General features: G+C 38.9%; 1 protein-coding gene across 1 annotated transcript; it reads right to left on the reverse strand.

The window, feature by feature from the left end:
• Positions 1–460: 460 nt before the first annotated feature.
• LOC104449853 (N-terminal acetyltransferase A complex auxiliary subunit NAA15) lies at positions 461–13678 on the reverse strand. The gene is made up of 26 exons (XM_010064139.3): positions 13447–13678; positions 12298–12376; positions 11327–11409; positions 11100–11249; positions 9857–9972; positions 9002–9107; positions 7773–7844; positions 7563–7678; positions 7109–7241; positions 6059–6136; positions 5926–5979; positions 5726–5796; positions 5188–5242; positions 4985–5080; positions 4739–4867; positions 4565–4647; positions 4252–4482; positions 3179–3311; positions 3001–3108; positions 2778–2909; positions 2501–2557; positions 2149–2246; positions 2000–2058; positions 1804–1915; positions 1592–1692; positions 461–1283 (listed from the first exon to the last, which is right to left on the reverse strand). The coding sequence occupies exons 1-26, from the start codon at positions 13495–13497 to the stop codon at positions 1084–1086; spliced, it is 2703 nt and encodes a 900-aa protein (XP_010062441.2). The 5' UTR covers positions 13498–13678; the 3' UTR covers positions 461–1083.
• Between the last annotated feature and the right edge of the window lie 315 nt (positions 13679–13993).

Here is a 13993-nt window from a genome sequence, read left to right on the forward strand (position 1 = left end):
GGTCTAAGAAGGGAGATGAGGCAACATAATTTCAACCTTCTTATTTTGGTGCGAAAACAGCAAAAATGGCATGCCATTATTTTCGCATTTTCTAAGTTTATTTTCAGAGTTTCAGACGACTTAAAAGCAGGGGAAATTGCCAAAGGCCTCAAGAGATAATTTCTTTGAAGGTTGTAAGAGGGAAAACTAGAAGAAAGAAAAAGAAAATGAAACATTTTCCCTACACTCTAGGGAAATTTCCGTACCAGAAAAAAGATCAAGTCCAGCAAAACATATGGTTCCTCTCCAACAACCCATTAGGCTTCATCTATTCCATTAGTGATATGAAAAAACCAAAGAAGAAGATAAATTAGGAGGTTCATATTAGCAAGGATAACATAGAGCCAAGGCCCGAATCACTCACTTGCATACTTTACCCAAAAAATAGAAAACTTTCATGACCTGAAACTAGGAAACGAAGGACAAAAACCAACCCAGGAGAGCATGTCTTATTGATGCAAAATCTATCATTCGTAACATCTCTCATTCCAAAATTTTTCACAGAACGCAATGTTTATACAAAGGAAAAACAATGGTGGACATAATAAATAAGGGAAGTACAACATGTCTCCAGAAGTAAGTTTGCAGAGGCCACTTGTTCTTAAGGCTGACGAAGCATCAGTTGTCGAAAATTTCTCTTGTCGCTCCACCTCGGGATCTCCTATAGATTGTAAGACTAACAATGCAAAATGGGAAACCTTAGTTTAATGCATATTCCCATGGAGCCTGCCACCTTTTCTCATTCATGCCCACAGACAGACAAGGCTATGAATCTGACCGGAAATGAAAGTGGAGGAAGATTATACACAATTAGCAAAACAAATTCCAAGATGAGAGGGAGAGGGAGGCCAAAAAGAACAGAAGCAAATGCCAATCCAATAAAGCGACAGAATGGCCATGAACTGGAAAAGGCCCCATGAATGATACTTCCCCAGTGGCTGAACGCACTATCTCCCAAGCCGCGGCTATTGCTGTGAACTAACTCTCATGCATACTGATGAATGTAGAATTACATCGCCCAAAATGAGCTTTCAACTCCACTTGTTAGATAGAGAGGTCCTTAAAAGCTTCCAGTTTTCCATTTGGCGCAAGAGAATCCATGCTTATGCCACCCGCAGGATGGTTGACTCCATTTTCAGGATTACTAGAAATCTGGTTGTACGAGGACTTTAGAACTGCAGAACTGCGACTTCCTTCAAAATACGTGGAGTGCGGGAAGAATTCGGCACAACGTAATTTCCATCCTGTTAAAGATGTATTTTACAAGTGTCAAAGACACCATCTCAAAAGTCAAATCTAGCTTTATCCAATCATAATATCCCATCTTTGTATTCAGTAAAATGAGAAAGCCAATAAGGAAGTAGGGATAGAAGAATGGCCATCAGTAACGAAATTCACCGATGAGATCCCTCCCTCACTCTCACACCCCAACACACACCCACCCAGCCACCCACTTGCTACCCTATACTGCTGCTACTCCAATTATTCCAACAGATACTCCACATTTTAAGCATAACTTTAACCAGCAACAGTCGATGAGATCAAAACTTACTTGACGCAGCATCCATATCAACTACTACTGAGGAGAGTAGCTTGTGAACCGCAATACAATCCTTGAGTTTCCATTCCTTAACTGATCCCAGCGCTCCATTTCTATGCAACATAACGTGGACATGCTCAACAGATTATCAAGGGGATGGCAGCGTAAAACAGTCCAAAACAAATGAAATGAAGATGGTAGACCTTCGTTGCACCAATCAGTACCTTTGCACCAAGTTGTTGCTTGAATCCTCAATTAATTTCACAGCCTTGCCCTTATTGCTGGGTTCCAAAAGATACAGCATTTCTGCAGCAGCTGCCCTGTGCATCAAGGAATCTGTGCACACAATAAAAAAAAAGACCAAGCACACTTAGAACATGTTATAACACACATAAAAAAATTGTCTGATGTTGAGGATACCTTTATGCTTATCAAGGAATGACTCATTTGCCTCTAAAAGAGACTTCCCATGCAAATGACTGCAAGATGCACAATTGTATGTGTTAAAAGAATGTCATTGAAAAAAACAAACAAGATATAGCAAGTCCAAAAGTCAGGTTGTAAAGAACCTGATTTCTGGTCGTTCAGCTTCTAATACAGTCCAAATAAGTTTCTCAGAGTCAGTAGCTGGGGCAGCCATGGAACTAACTACGTGGAAAAACTTTAACTGCGGCATAAGAAGCACCCATCAGGAACAACACCAAGCCATCAAAGTCTCTAGCAACCGGGAAACAATATAGACCACCACCAAAAAGAGTTGAGGAAAAAGCAGCAGCAAGACAGATCAACATACTATGACTTGCATCAAAATTTACAGACCCCCAAAAGATGCGACAAATACATCAACAGCTCAACCCAAGGAGTTAAGAGGACATATGAGAATGATAAAATATCTCGAGTGCAAACTAGAGAGAAACTAACCAGGCACCTATGTGTGTCAGGGCTTTCTGCGTCCAACCGGAGCAGCTGCTTCACTGCCTGGGTTTATGAAAAGAGCAGCATACAAAGATGCATATATTAAAATGGAGTTAAGCAGAAAATTAAATTGCAAGCAGCACATATATAGGAAAAAGAAACAGAACATTTATCAGCTCGTCATTAAGTTACTCCAAACAATATGTTCCAAGAAGTTTCATGAGTAAGAAAGTCACTAGACAAAAGAAAAAAGAAGAAGCAAAGTAACCCCAGGCAAAATTACCTGAAAAGCAAGCAAAGTTCTCCGCTTTCTCATATTTACTTCAAACGAAAGAATGTGTGTTTCCAAAGAATCAGGTGAGCTCCTTTGAAGCCGCTTCAAGTACTTTGTTGCCTCTGATAGTGGATCCTCGACCTACCACCACATATACATAATGGAATCCAGGCCACAGCAGCAACTATTAATAAAAACGAAGTTACAAAGAAAAAAATGGTCGAACAAATACCTGCGATAACTTCTCCCCATAAGGATCAGGATCAACAGGCTTGACAGGCTTTTTCCCAGACTTTGAGACACCAGTACTGCTTGATTCTTCAATTTTAACTTCTGCTTCCTACAAAAGATGCAAACAATCAGAAAAATTTACAGGAAGAGACCACAGAAGCACTAGAAACTATCAGTACTTTCTTAGCCCGTGCTTCTGCCTTTCTCTGTTTTTGTCTCAGCTTCTTTTTCTGAGATGGAAGCAACTTCGACATTTCATCATCTTCTTCAGTGGCTGACTTGGGAGGAGAATCAAACAGCTTAAGATAGCATCTGGACCATAAAAAGCCACTTTAAATGGAAGCCACCTAGCAGTTGAATGGTAATAGCACAAGTACATGACAACCAACAGCTGACAGCAAAGAGATAAAGCCACATGCAAATGCAAATCAACATGCAAAATTCATGTGAAAACATGCAACTTAACCATTGAATTTTCAGTCTCATTAAACGTATCTAGAAACATCATATAGTGTGACAGCAGGTGTCACAGGGACCACTTAACACCATAATGGGGAACAATAAAAGAAAGATACAATAAAAACACCTCCTATCCCTTCACAAAACAAACTCAAAGATCAGCTCACACTTCCCAGTTAATTGAAGTAAAGAATCAATGGCAAAGTGAAAAAGCGGAATCCCCTGTCTATGCAACCATGGTTCTTCCACGTTTTCAGCCTATCATATAAATCATTTTGGCCAGGAAAAAAAAAACACCTTGGATATGCTATCAGAAAGGTGGCACTAGGCATGAAGCATCGTTCTTAGGTGGAGAAAATACTTTATAATCATCAATCTCTATGCAACCAAGTTCTAGTCAATTGAGGTAAAGAATCAATGGCAAAGTGAAAAAGCGGAATCCCCTGTCTATGCAACCATGGTTCTTCCACGTTTTCAGCCTATCATATAAATCATTTTGGCCAGGAAAAAAAAAACACCTTGGATATGCTATCAGAAAGGTGGCACTAGGCATGAAGCATCGTTCTTAGGTGGAGAAAATACTTTATAATCATCAATCTCTATGCAACCAAGTTCTACAGACTTGGACTGCAAAATAATAATAATAATAATAATAATAATAATAATAATAATAATAATAATAATAATAATACTTACAGCATCAGAATGCCAAGCATGAGTTGCAACAGAAATCCAAAAAGGAAGAAAAACAAGAAGATCCTCATTCTAGAAGATGCACGGATGGGCATTTCACCTGATAGCTCCAGCTGCTGCTTTATGGAAATATGGATACGAATGCAAACGGTCTTGAAATTTCAACATTTCCACATATGTCCGAAGAGTCATTTTTCTTAAGCAATATGAATGGAAATCAAATTGGTCTTCTGTGATATCTGCATAGTGCTTCTCCACAGCTAAAAATTTCTTCAAAGCTCGTCCAAGATCACCTTGGCGGAAGTAACTTTCACCAGAAGCAAGTTCATACCTCCAAAATACACATCCATTAGCATCTGCAACAATATTTACAGCAGACTGAAAAACCTGTCCTGTATTGTATGGAAACTTACCACATGCACTGCATATCATGAAGGTTATTGTGCTGATCACCATCTTTTGTGAACAAGACAGCAGTTTTTTCGGCCAAACTCACCTTCAAAAGGAATTTTTTCTTCACCCAACAGACACATAGCAGATAGAAAGATTACCAGAATATACCGCAGATGATGTTACAACTTAAAAACCTGGTCAGCTTGCAGCATACGCTTGACACATTCACTGTTGATGTAGCGATCAGCAAGATCCATGCACCTAGCTTCATCTGCTAAAGCAGCTGCAGCTGCCAAATCGCCAGCATGCTTCAATATTCTACTCTGTAGATTACACAAAAATGCAAACAAGTTGAAAATCCAAAATAACTTAAGACAGTAAAAAGAATGAGATAAGGCCAGAATGCTGTTAAGTGTGCATCATCGATGAAGCATACAGACCTTGACCAAGTACAGATCAATCACAGTTGGAGTATGTTTAATAGCCTCATCGATTTTTGACAGAGCAACATCAAACTGGCCCCTTCTATCATAATGCTGCACCAATACACAGTCCGTAAGAAAACTCATGGGGGGAAAGAAAGATAGGACACGGCAGAGAGCCACTTAGTGAAACAAGGTAAGCCAACAAGAGAAGAGCCCACCTGTGCCAGAAGAAACAAAGTCCACATAAGAGTTGAAGGTGGCTCTCTCTCTTCCCTGTACCCACAATTGTGAGGAACCAAACAGAATACTTAATACAATGACATAATCAGCATCACAGTTTTCAGTAATAACTATGCTTATCATGCAATATGTTGCAGCATGTGTGGACCACATCCTAGCCAGCCCACCCCAGAAACATTAAAGGAGTTCCAGCAGTAGAAACCATGAAATCTGTGTCACATGGCTAGCAGACCATAAAAATGTAGTAAGATCATTGACCCACCACAAGTATATGACTTAGGTACCAATACAAAGCTTGATCAAATTATTAATTTAGATATTGCCCCTTAGGAATAAAAAAGATCCTGGTGAGAGATTAAGATAGTTCCGCCATTTAAAGGTGTTAATTTGTGGATTTACCACCAAAAGTTTGTTTTTCTAGAATTTTCACGTATTCAGCATCTGCAACACAAAAACTTCAATGAATATATAATTATACTTTCTAATTGAGACAATGAGCCTGTCAGGTGTAATGACCTTCCTGGATATCCCTTGGTGGTCCCAATTGAATGCTCCAGCTCAAGAAATAATTGCTCCAAAATGTCTGCCTGCAAGAGAGCACCAACCAAGAAAATAATATCCAGCAACCATAAAGTTCTCACAGATGCATCTCAAAGAACCACTTCAGTAAGAGGTTCACAAATTGCTTTAACATATGATCCTTGTCTTATACTAACCTTTCCAGGGTGATCATACAATGGGGAGAGATCAGAAAATAATGAAGGAACACCCTGCAAACCAAACAAAAAATTCAAAAGACTGTCACAATTAGTTTAACCATCATTATTCCATGTAAAAGAATCATATAACCTTAGTTAAGAGAGGCTTTATGTAGTTAATCGCAGCTTCCCGCAACTTGTCACCTTGTAGAAAATCGAGAGGTATCCTCTGAAAGGAAATGGATGACACATTTACAATGTGATCAACAAAAATGTACTTCTGCTTATAATGGATACTGATGAAAAAAACAGCATTTAAAGCTAAAATAAATTTAAAAAGTTGAAAGTCACATAAATAAGATCCAAAAAATAACCCCAGAGAACGATAAAGGGGAGAATAAAAGAAACTACTAATTTTGTCAGTGGAGAAAAGAGGGAGGGACTGATCTCGTTCAATGTCAGAAGCTAATGCAAGATTCTACACAATTCACTTCGAAATCTACAGGCTGGTAAACAAAACCAGCAAGATGTTTGTCATACAAATAAATCTGTCACTGACACCTATCCCACAAGAGGACAGCTTAAAAAGCAGAAGACCACCTGCTTGAAAAATGAGAAAAGCCAACACTTAAACCCAGAGAAGACACATGCTTTGGTTAATACTAACTGATTTTTATCCATGAACAAACAATGTTGTTCAAGGGTAGATAGATATCATTTAACTGAAAAGAATACCACAACTCGGGACCTCTCTTTTCTGACAAAAACATTAAATTCATCGTCATTTTAGTTGTGCAAAGAAATATTCCCACGTCATACTAAAATATCAATGATTAAGACAATAAACTTATTTGAAATTTTTTGTCCACCATCGACCATTGACACACTAGCATTTTCTGCTTCAGCTAAAGTAGATTTTAGGCATGCAATATATTCTCTCGAGCTAAGTAACCCAACAAAGAATCTCCTACTAAACTATTACGTCTCTAACAGGTATTGTTCAATAGAAAGCAAACTTGTGCCAAAGATTTCAGAAGTATACTGCCACAACGTAAGGCAATAATTTAGCAATCCAACAATTTGTGGCAATAATGCCACGAAGACTCACTCCATTGCCAAATATGATGCAGCTCAGTAGAGGTTACTGGATCTAAAACTGAGTACATTGTTTAGAAAATATAAAGTAACATAATGCTTTCACCTTGACAGCAGAAGACCAAGCAAATTGCTCTGCAAGGGATCCATACAGGGAGATCAACTGAACAATTTCATCAGAAGAGTACTGACCATCTGCTCGATATAACCCAGCACATTTCTGTAGACCCTCATAATAGCTGACAGCCAAAAGAGAGTGAAGTTAGCACTTGAAGTGAAGCATTTGTCTGTATAAATGCAAGTGAATGCACATGGAATTTCTTTACCAGCTAGAGCACATTTAAGTTAAAAGTCTCAAGTCATTGCAGATTACTGATCTTTAGTTTCACCAACATCTAGTCGAACAATAGATGACAAAATACAAGTACATCAAATGTGAAAATGTAGGATACAAGCTCTATTTCAGCCTATTATAGACAAAACCTGACATCATCGTCTATTTTTATCAGACAGAGGAATTCCTCACCTTCACCAAATCCACAGAGAGCAAAAAAAATCACCTGTAATTATCTGGATTCATCGAAAGCAACAGCCTATACAATTTACCACCTTCTTCAAGGCGAGCAAGCTTCACCAAGAGAGAAACTTCTTGCTCTCTACATGCAATTCTGTCAAGCTAGATACCCGATCAACAAATCAATAAGCAACCAAGGTCACTGGGTTAAGTTTAATAATGTAGCAAGCCAATGAATTGAGAAGTTGATGCTTACGATTTTATGCTCTTTCTTGTACAATTCATCAAGTGCTTTCTCTAGAAATTCACATTCTTCCATCAAAGAAATCTGCACAACATAGCAGACAAAATACAAGCACAAAATTTAACAGAATAGGGAGAAATAACCAAATCAAGTCACATTCCTGGTACATCTCAGAAATGAAATACGTAAATAGATGCCAGTGAATCAACTATCGACAAAAGTTATTCATTTGCATACTTAAGCACAAAGTGCAGCTTCTCTCCAAATTTACAAAACTGAAACTTTGTTTAAGTAGTTAACATCTTAGCAGAGGAAAAGACACAATGTGTGCAGAAGGAGTTTGTGCCAAACTACTTCTCAATTGTCTTCATACTTGCATAGTTAGTCACATCCTTCAAAGGAAAAATGTGTAACCAGTGTTACCAGGATCGCTACTCCCCCCTCCGAACAGTGATCTGGTACACCATGATTTTAGGCAATCCCATCATATGTTAAAAGACTTTGAAATCTGGAAGAAATATTATATCAGATGGATGGAACATGCCAACTGATCTTGAGCTGAAGAAGAAGAAGAGGGTTGGGGGGGTAGTAGGAGAAGAAGGAGTCAAGAGAGATAGATAGCTCTGCCTTTCCAGACCTCAAGCAATGTGCAAAACGTTTAGATTTGGCTTCATCCTTTTTTAGTCTTCATTGAACATATCATCAACAATGAAGAAGGGTATGGGCCCCTCAATATTTTAACTTCAGAAGGGTCCAAAGGACATAACTTATCTAGCCCAAGCCATTGTCTAAAATCCAATGGTAAGACATGAGCTAATCTAATTAGAAAGAAAAGGTCCAAATAGAAGTAGAGTCTGTTCTTAGAGTATGTAATTTTAGAAAAGAAACAGTATTAATGTACTATAAAAGGTATAAGGGCAAACATTAGAGTGATCTGCCTTTTACATACTGCATTTCCAAGTAGCTAATTATCTAAGCCTACACCTGTGTTCTGCGAACCAAGGAAACTAGTGAATCCATGAATCAGAATTCGCACCACGTACAATAACCAAATTATGTTTCAGTTAACATTGTGTACGACTAAGGTTTACCGATGGCTTGAGCAACATAAATACCAATGAACATTAACTTGTATATAGTAAAAAGTTACTTCCTCTACTAGAGTCAAGAATCAAGACATACCAGAATCAAAAGAAAAGCAATTAAAATGAATTCAAGCGGATACAGCACACGTGCTAAACCTTGTATAAGAGCATTTCCCCATGTTCACACCGCTCATTTTCAGGAGGATAATCATCTTCCAGTGTCCCTTCATATGCTTCCAAAATATCAATTGCCTTTGAGGGGCTAGCAAAACCAAACAAAATGTTTAATGCAAAATAAGCTTAGAAAACAGAGAAAACTGTGCCATAACAGACAGAGTTGCATCTCTACATTTAATGCAATGACACCAACACAAAATGTGGGAGATCCAACTAATCATAAAGTCATAAAGAGCTCAACTAGAACGTTTCTCTTATCATCTACAAGAGCACATAGGCTCAACCTAATACACTCAGAAAACACACTATATGACTGCTTAATTTGTAAAGTCGAGCAGATTAAGATGCTCTCCCACCCAAAACTGCTCTCGCCAACTCAGCAAGAAAAGTGCAGAATCAAAAGAGTATAACCTCGCAGAAGAATTGAACACAGAATATTAAAATATATATTTAAAAAAATAATTAAAAAAAAAATAATGAGGGCCTCAACATCATTAATCCACTAGCTCACAGTAATCCATGACCATCAATAGCTGTGGAAAGCATTAAGCTTCTTAATAAAAGAAAAGAACCCAGAACAAGCAGTGCATTAGTTTACTGTTCACAGCAGATCTATTCCTCATTCATAATCTTAAAAGCCATGACAACTTAATTACATTGGGGACAACACAAGCTCCTTTTTTCAGCCAGTCCAAATTAGTATGAATAATATATGAAGAATGTGGATCAAAGGGGAACTTTAGGCCTGACTGACAAGAAGCCAATTTACATCTCATATTAAAAGTCACTATAATTAGGCACTTTTTATAGTGAAGCTATTAGGACGAAGCATACTTTGAGTTTAAATGTTGAGAAACTGCAAAGCCTATCCAATTCATTCGGTGATTGGGTTTCAGAGTCAGTAGCTGCTGCCTGGTTTCGACAAAGCCCGTCAAATCACGCATTTGTGCCTGTAAAATAAAATGGAGATCTCCAATAAGCTGAGATGAGAGAGAGGAGAAGATAAGATCATACAGTGGAAGGTGATAAAAGCAGCAGCCTAATATCTTGAAAACCTAGAAAACCAATGCAAATGAGGATGGATGAGCAAATAACATCATAATAACAATTTCAAGCATCATAGCTACAAGATAATGATCGCCGATGCTCGTAGGAGCTGCTTCTGCTGTCAAAAAATTGCAACAACTCTAATGGAGCATCTTGCATACTCTTAAAAGCAGAAGGAAGTGAAAACTGAAACAATACAGCTCATTGTTGCTATGCAAGAGACGGTGCAATGAAGCTTTTGCAGCTTTTGCTGTTCCAATTTTCATATTTAAAGGTCTCTATAAATCCAATCATCTTTATACATGTAAAACACTTAGGACATCTATTTACACCTTAAAAACATTAAAATTAAGAGATCTTAAATACAGCAGCTATCTTCTTAACCACCACAATAGATTTAAGCTAAACACCAATTTTAGCCACAACATCACATCAAAACATATAAGCACCAAAGCTGTAGCGCTAGCTACAATAACATTGCCCGCCCCTTAAGCATAGACAGTATTCACTCGTGAAGATTTCACAACCAAATACATCTGCCTTCTAATGATAAATTTAGACAACAGTAAATCCTCCCTGACATTTCAAGGCCCACCATGCTTATAGAACTAAAATATCGTCATTGTATTAATCCATATTTGAAAATATGTTTGGGGCAGCAATTCCTAAAATTGCCAGCAAATAGAGTGAATTGAACCTAAGTAAGGTTCATATCATGTAAAGACAGAAACAGAACGTTTAGCTATAGATATCAAGTGGACAGAATAATCAGGTATATTGAAATTAAAGCATCAATATGGATCAATCAAAAACCAAATAGTTGCAAAAAAATGAAGTGCCATCAGATGGCAGGCATTGAAGCAGAACACCATGAGCCCTATAACTCCGTAAGTCAAATTCTGTCAAAGAAGTTTGAAGTCTCGAGCAATGGCATCAAGGTTTAACAATAAATGCTAGTACGGTGTCAGAAGTACCAAGCCAAAGACTTCACTAACAGTCTGTCCCACATAGTATCAACACGTGAACATACCTGTAAGAGTGAGAGGTCACGCAATATCTCAATATTGTCTGGGTCTATTCTCAATGCATTTCGATAGCATTTGATTGCTTCCCTGTATTCTCTGTCCGAACGGTATAGGAGACCATACACATGCCAGCAGACATGGCTTTTCAGGTCATTCTGCATCAACAGAAGACTTTGAGTCATCACCCCCCAAAATAATACGTAAGACATAAGTTTGAGGAAAAAATCCGAACCTTTAGACCTTGTCGTACAAGTTCATATGCTTCGCCTTTACGATCCATGCAGTTCAAGGTTAAGCCCTTCATTGATAGGGTTTCTGTCAACAGGAACAAGTACTCAAATCATCAAGGCAGATAGCAACTCAAATTAAGGTCAAGATAAAACATTCAGACTGAATTCCCTGAAGTACTAAAACAGAGTCTGCAGAAAATTACAGCAGGAAGAATTAGAACATTTATGGTGATTGACACATCACTTTTCAATTATGAATCATGACTTTTCTTTCTGTTCCTCCCTTTCCTCATCTTCCACTCAAAGAGCTGCCTTTCAGTTTTAGAAGTAAACTTACAGATCACATGGCATTGATATACCCAACAGATAAATGAAACTTCCAAGTTTCATCAAGTTAACTAACTAAGTTGAAAAGAGTAAAAACCCGCAGGTTAAGAAGATCAAAAGCATATTGACCATCTTTTCAATTGGTTGGAATTACCTGGATGATCTACTAAACTCAAACTCTTACGACTTTAATCAGAATTTCCCAAGCAATAAAAAAGATATCAGCAGCTCCCTCAATTTAGCCACCTCCAATTAGTTTCCGCTCCTTTTCATGTTAGGCAGATTCATGATCAGATTTCAATGAGATTTTTTACAATGAAGACTCCTCAAGTATTTAATCGCATGGCCTATAGAACTTACATAATCAGTACAATAAAATTCATTAAACTTTTCAAGCTACCAATAGAACAAAAGTCCATTTTGCCACCATTTAGCCTAATCACTAGCATTCTCCCCCAATTCAGTTTCAATATAAATACACAATTTGTAAGTGTTTACCAAACATAAACCAAGAGGTTCCGAAGTCACACAAAAACAGAAACATCTCAATATGAAAAAGCAACGTCTCTGCTCCATTTGCAAGATCCTCATATGACAGTAAGACAGAGAGTATTGCATATCCAAACACCAAATTGTGCAAATTTACCTCCATGTTCTGGGAACTTCTTCAAAATGGAATCTGCTGCCTTCAATCCCTTCTTATACTGCTTAGTTTCATACGATTTCTGCAACACACAAAACATTTTAAATAGTCACATCTATTTAAAAGAGAAGAAGGCATGCGGTTGTACAGTGAGAAATTTGCTCGCCTCCAGGGTCTATTGGATAACACAAGTAAAATATCACCATCAACAATGGAGCCAATATCACAGTGCAGGCAAGATGCATCTGCACCAAATAATAGATCACCTAGATACCAACTGCAGTCTAATACAAACTGATCGTTGGTTTAACCAGTCCTAAACTTGCTGGATGGAGTAAAGCACTTCAGAAAACTTGGAAGCAGCGGATCGTTTTAAACCAATCAGAAACTACAACATGGCTTTCTAAGTTATGTCACTGTCCATGGAGCAGCAATGATACAAGATCAATGCTTCAAGCATGAAAAGTAAAGACACGGAATACTCCCATCCAGCAGCATTGCGTATCTCATCCATCGAAATTCAATTTCCGGCAACGAACTTGTCTCCCAAAAAATAAAAATCATCAGCCCTCTAAATGCATAGAATAAACAGCAGCAGACTTTGTTAACAAAGCCCCGACAGCTGATGATCTTCCAATCAAGTTAAAAACGCCTCATTTAATAGGGAACCTCAAAGTGGCCCCATTTCATTATATTCCAAAAGACGAAACGAACGACTACTAAACGATCCTGCTCATCGCACGACCCCCTCATCCAAAACTTATCCAGGGAAGCAACGACAGCAACTCAAAACCTTAATCAGAGGAGCTATTAACACACAAACTCCAGCACTTTGGCAAACTGTCAACTTCCTCCACATGAGGAGGAGGTCCGAGCGAGGAAAAAACTCGCGTTCGGCCAATCGGGCGAGCAATCCGATTGGACGGACAGCTCGGCCAGTCCGCCGGCCCCTTACTCGGAAGCGCCGCCGGAGACGGCGACCGGCCAGACGAACCCTAGGGTTTAAGAGATAGGCGAAGCGGCGGCGGGGACGGAATTCACGGCACTCCAATCATCTCGCGGTGGACCGACGATTGTCCCCGAGGAAATGGAAAAAACGGGAATCGAGGGAAGAGATAGAGAGAGAGAGAGAGAGAGGATCGGAAGGCTTACGACGATGAGCTTGAAGAGGTTGGCCTCCTTCTGAGGCAGAGACGCGCCCATTGTCGGCCGGTCAGAGAGAGGGAGAGAGAGAGCTACGCAGAGAGAGACGAAAGAGACGAGAGAGAGAAGAGAGAGAAATGGAAGTAGAGAGAGGGAGGGAGGGAGGGAGGGAGTGGTGGCGTCTATCTGCTGCAACCCTATTGCGAGGAAGAAGCGAAGTTTTTGTGTGAGTGCAGCGGACAGCGAGAAAGCAAGCGAGCGAGCGAGCTTTGGGGTTAGAATCGTGGAGAGAGGGTTTTCGGAGTTTTCTCCCTTCGCGCGTGCGCGCGCGCGTGTGGAGGTAATTTTTTTTTTTTTTTTTTGGGTCAAGTAAAACACACAAATTTCGGCCAAAGAAAAAAACCACCAAAATTAATCGACGGTCGAGATTTCATCCTTCTTTCTTTTTTTTTTTCATGCACTTTCTTTCTATTTCACAGTTATAATGTTGTACATCGCGTTGTCAAATTAATCAAAAAGGCTTCAAGCCGTGAAATTAAAATCCGAATTCAATTCC

This window comes from Eucalyptus grandis, chromosome 6 (genome assembly GCF_016545825.1).
Source record: "Eucalyptus grandis isolate ANBG69807.140 chromosome 6, ASM1654582v1, whole genome shotgun sequence".
NCBI lineage: Eukaryota > Viridiplantae > Streptophyta > Magnoliopsida > Myrtales > Myrtaceae > Eucalyptus > Eucalyptus grandis.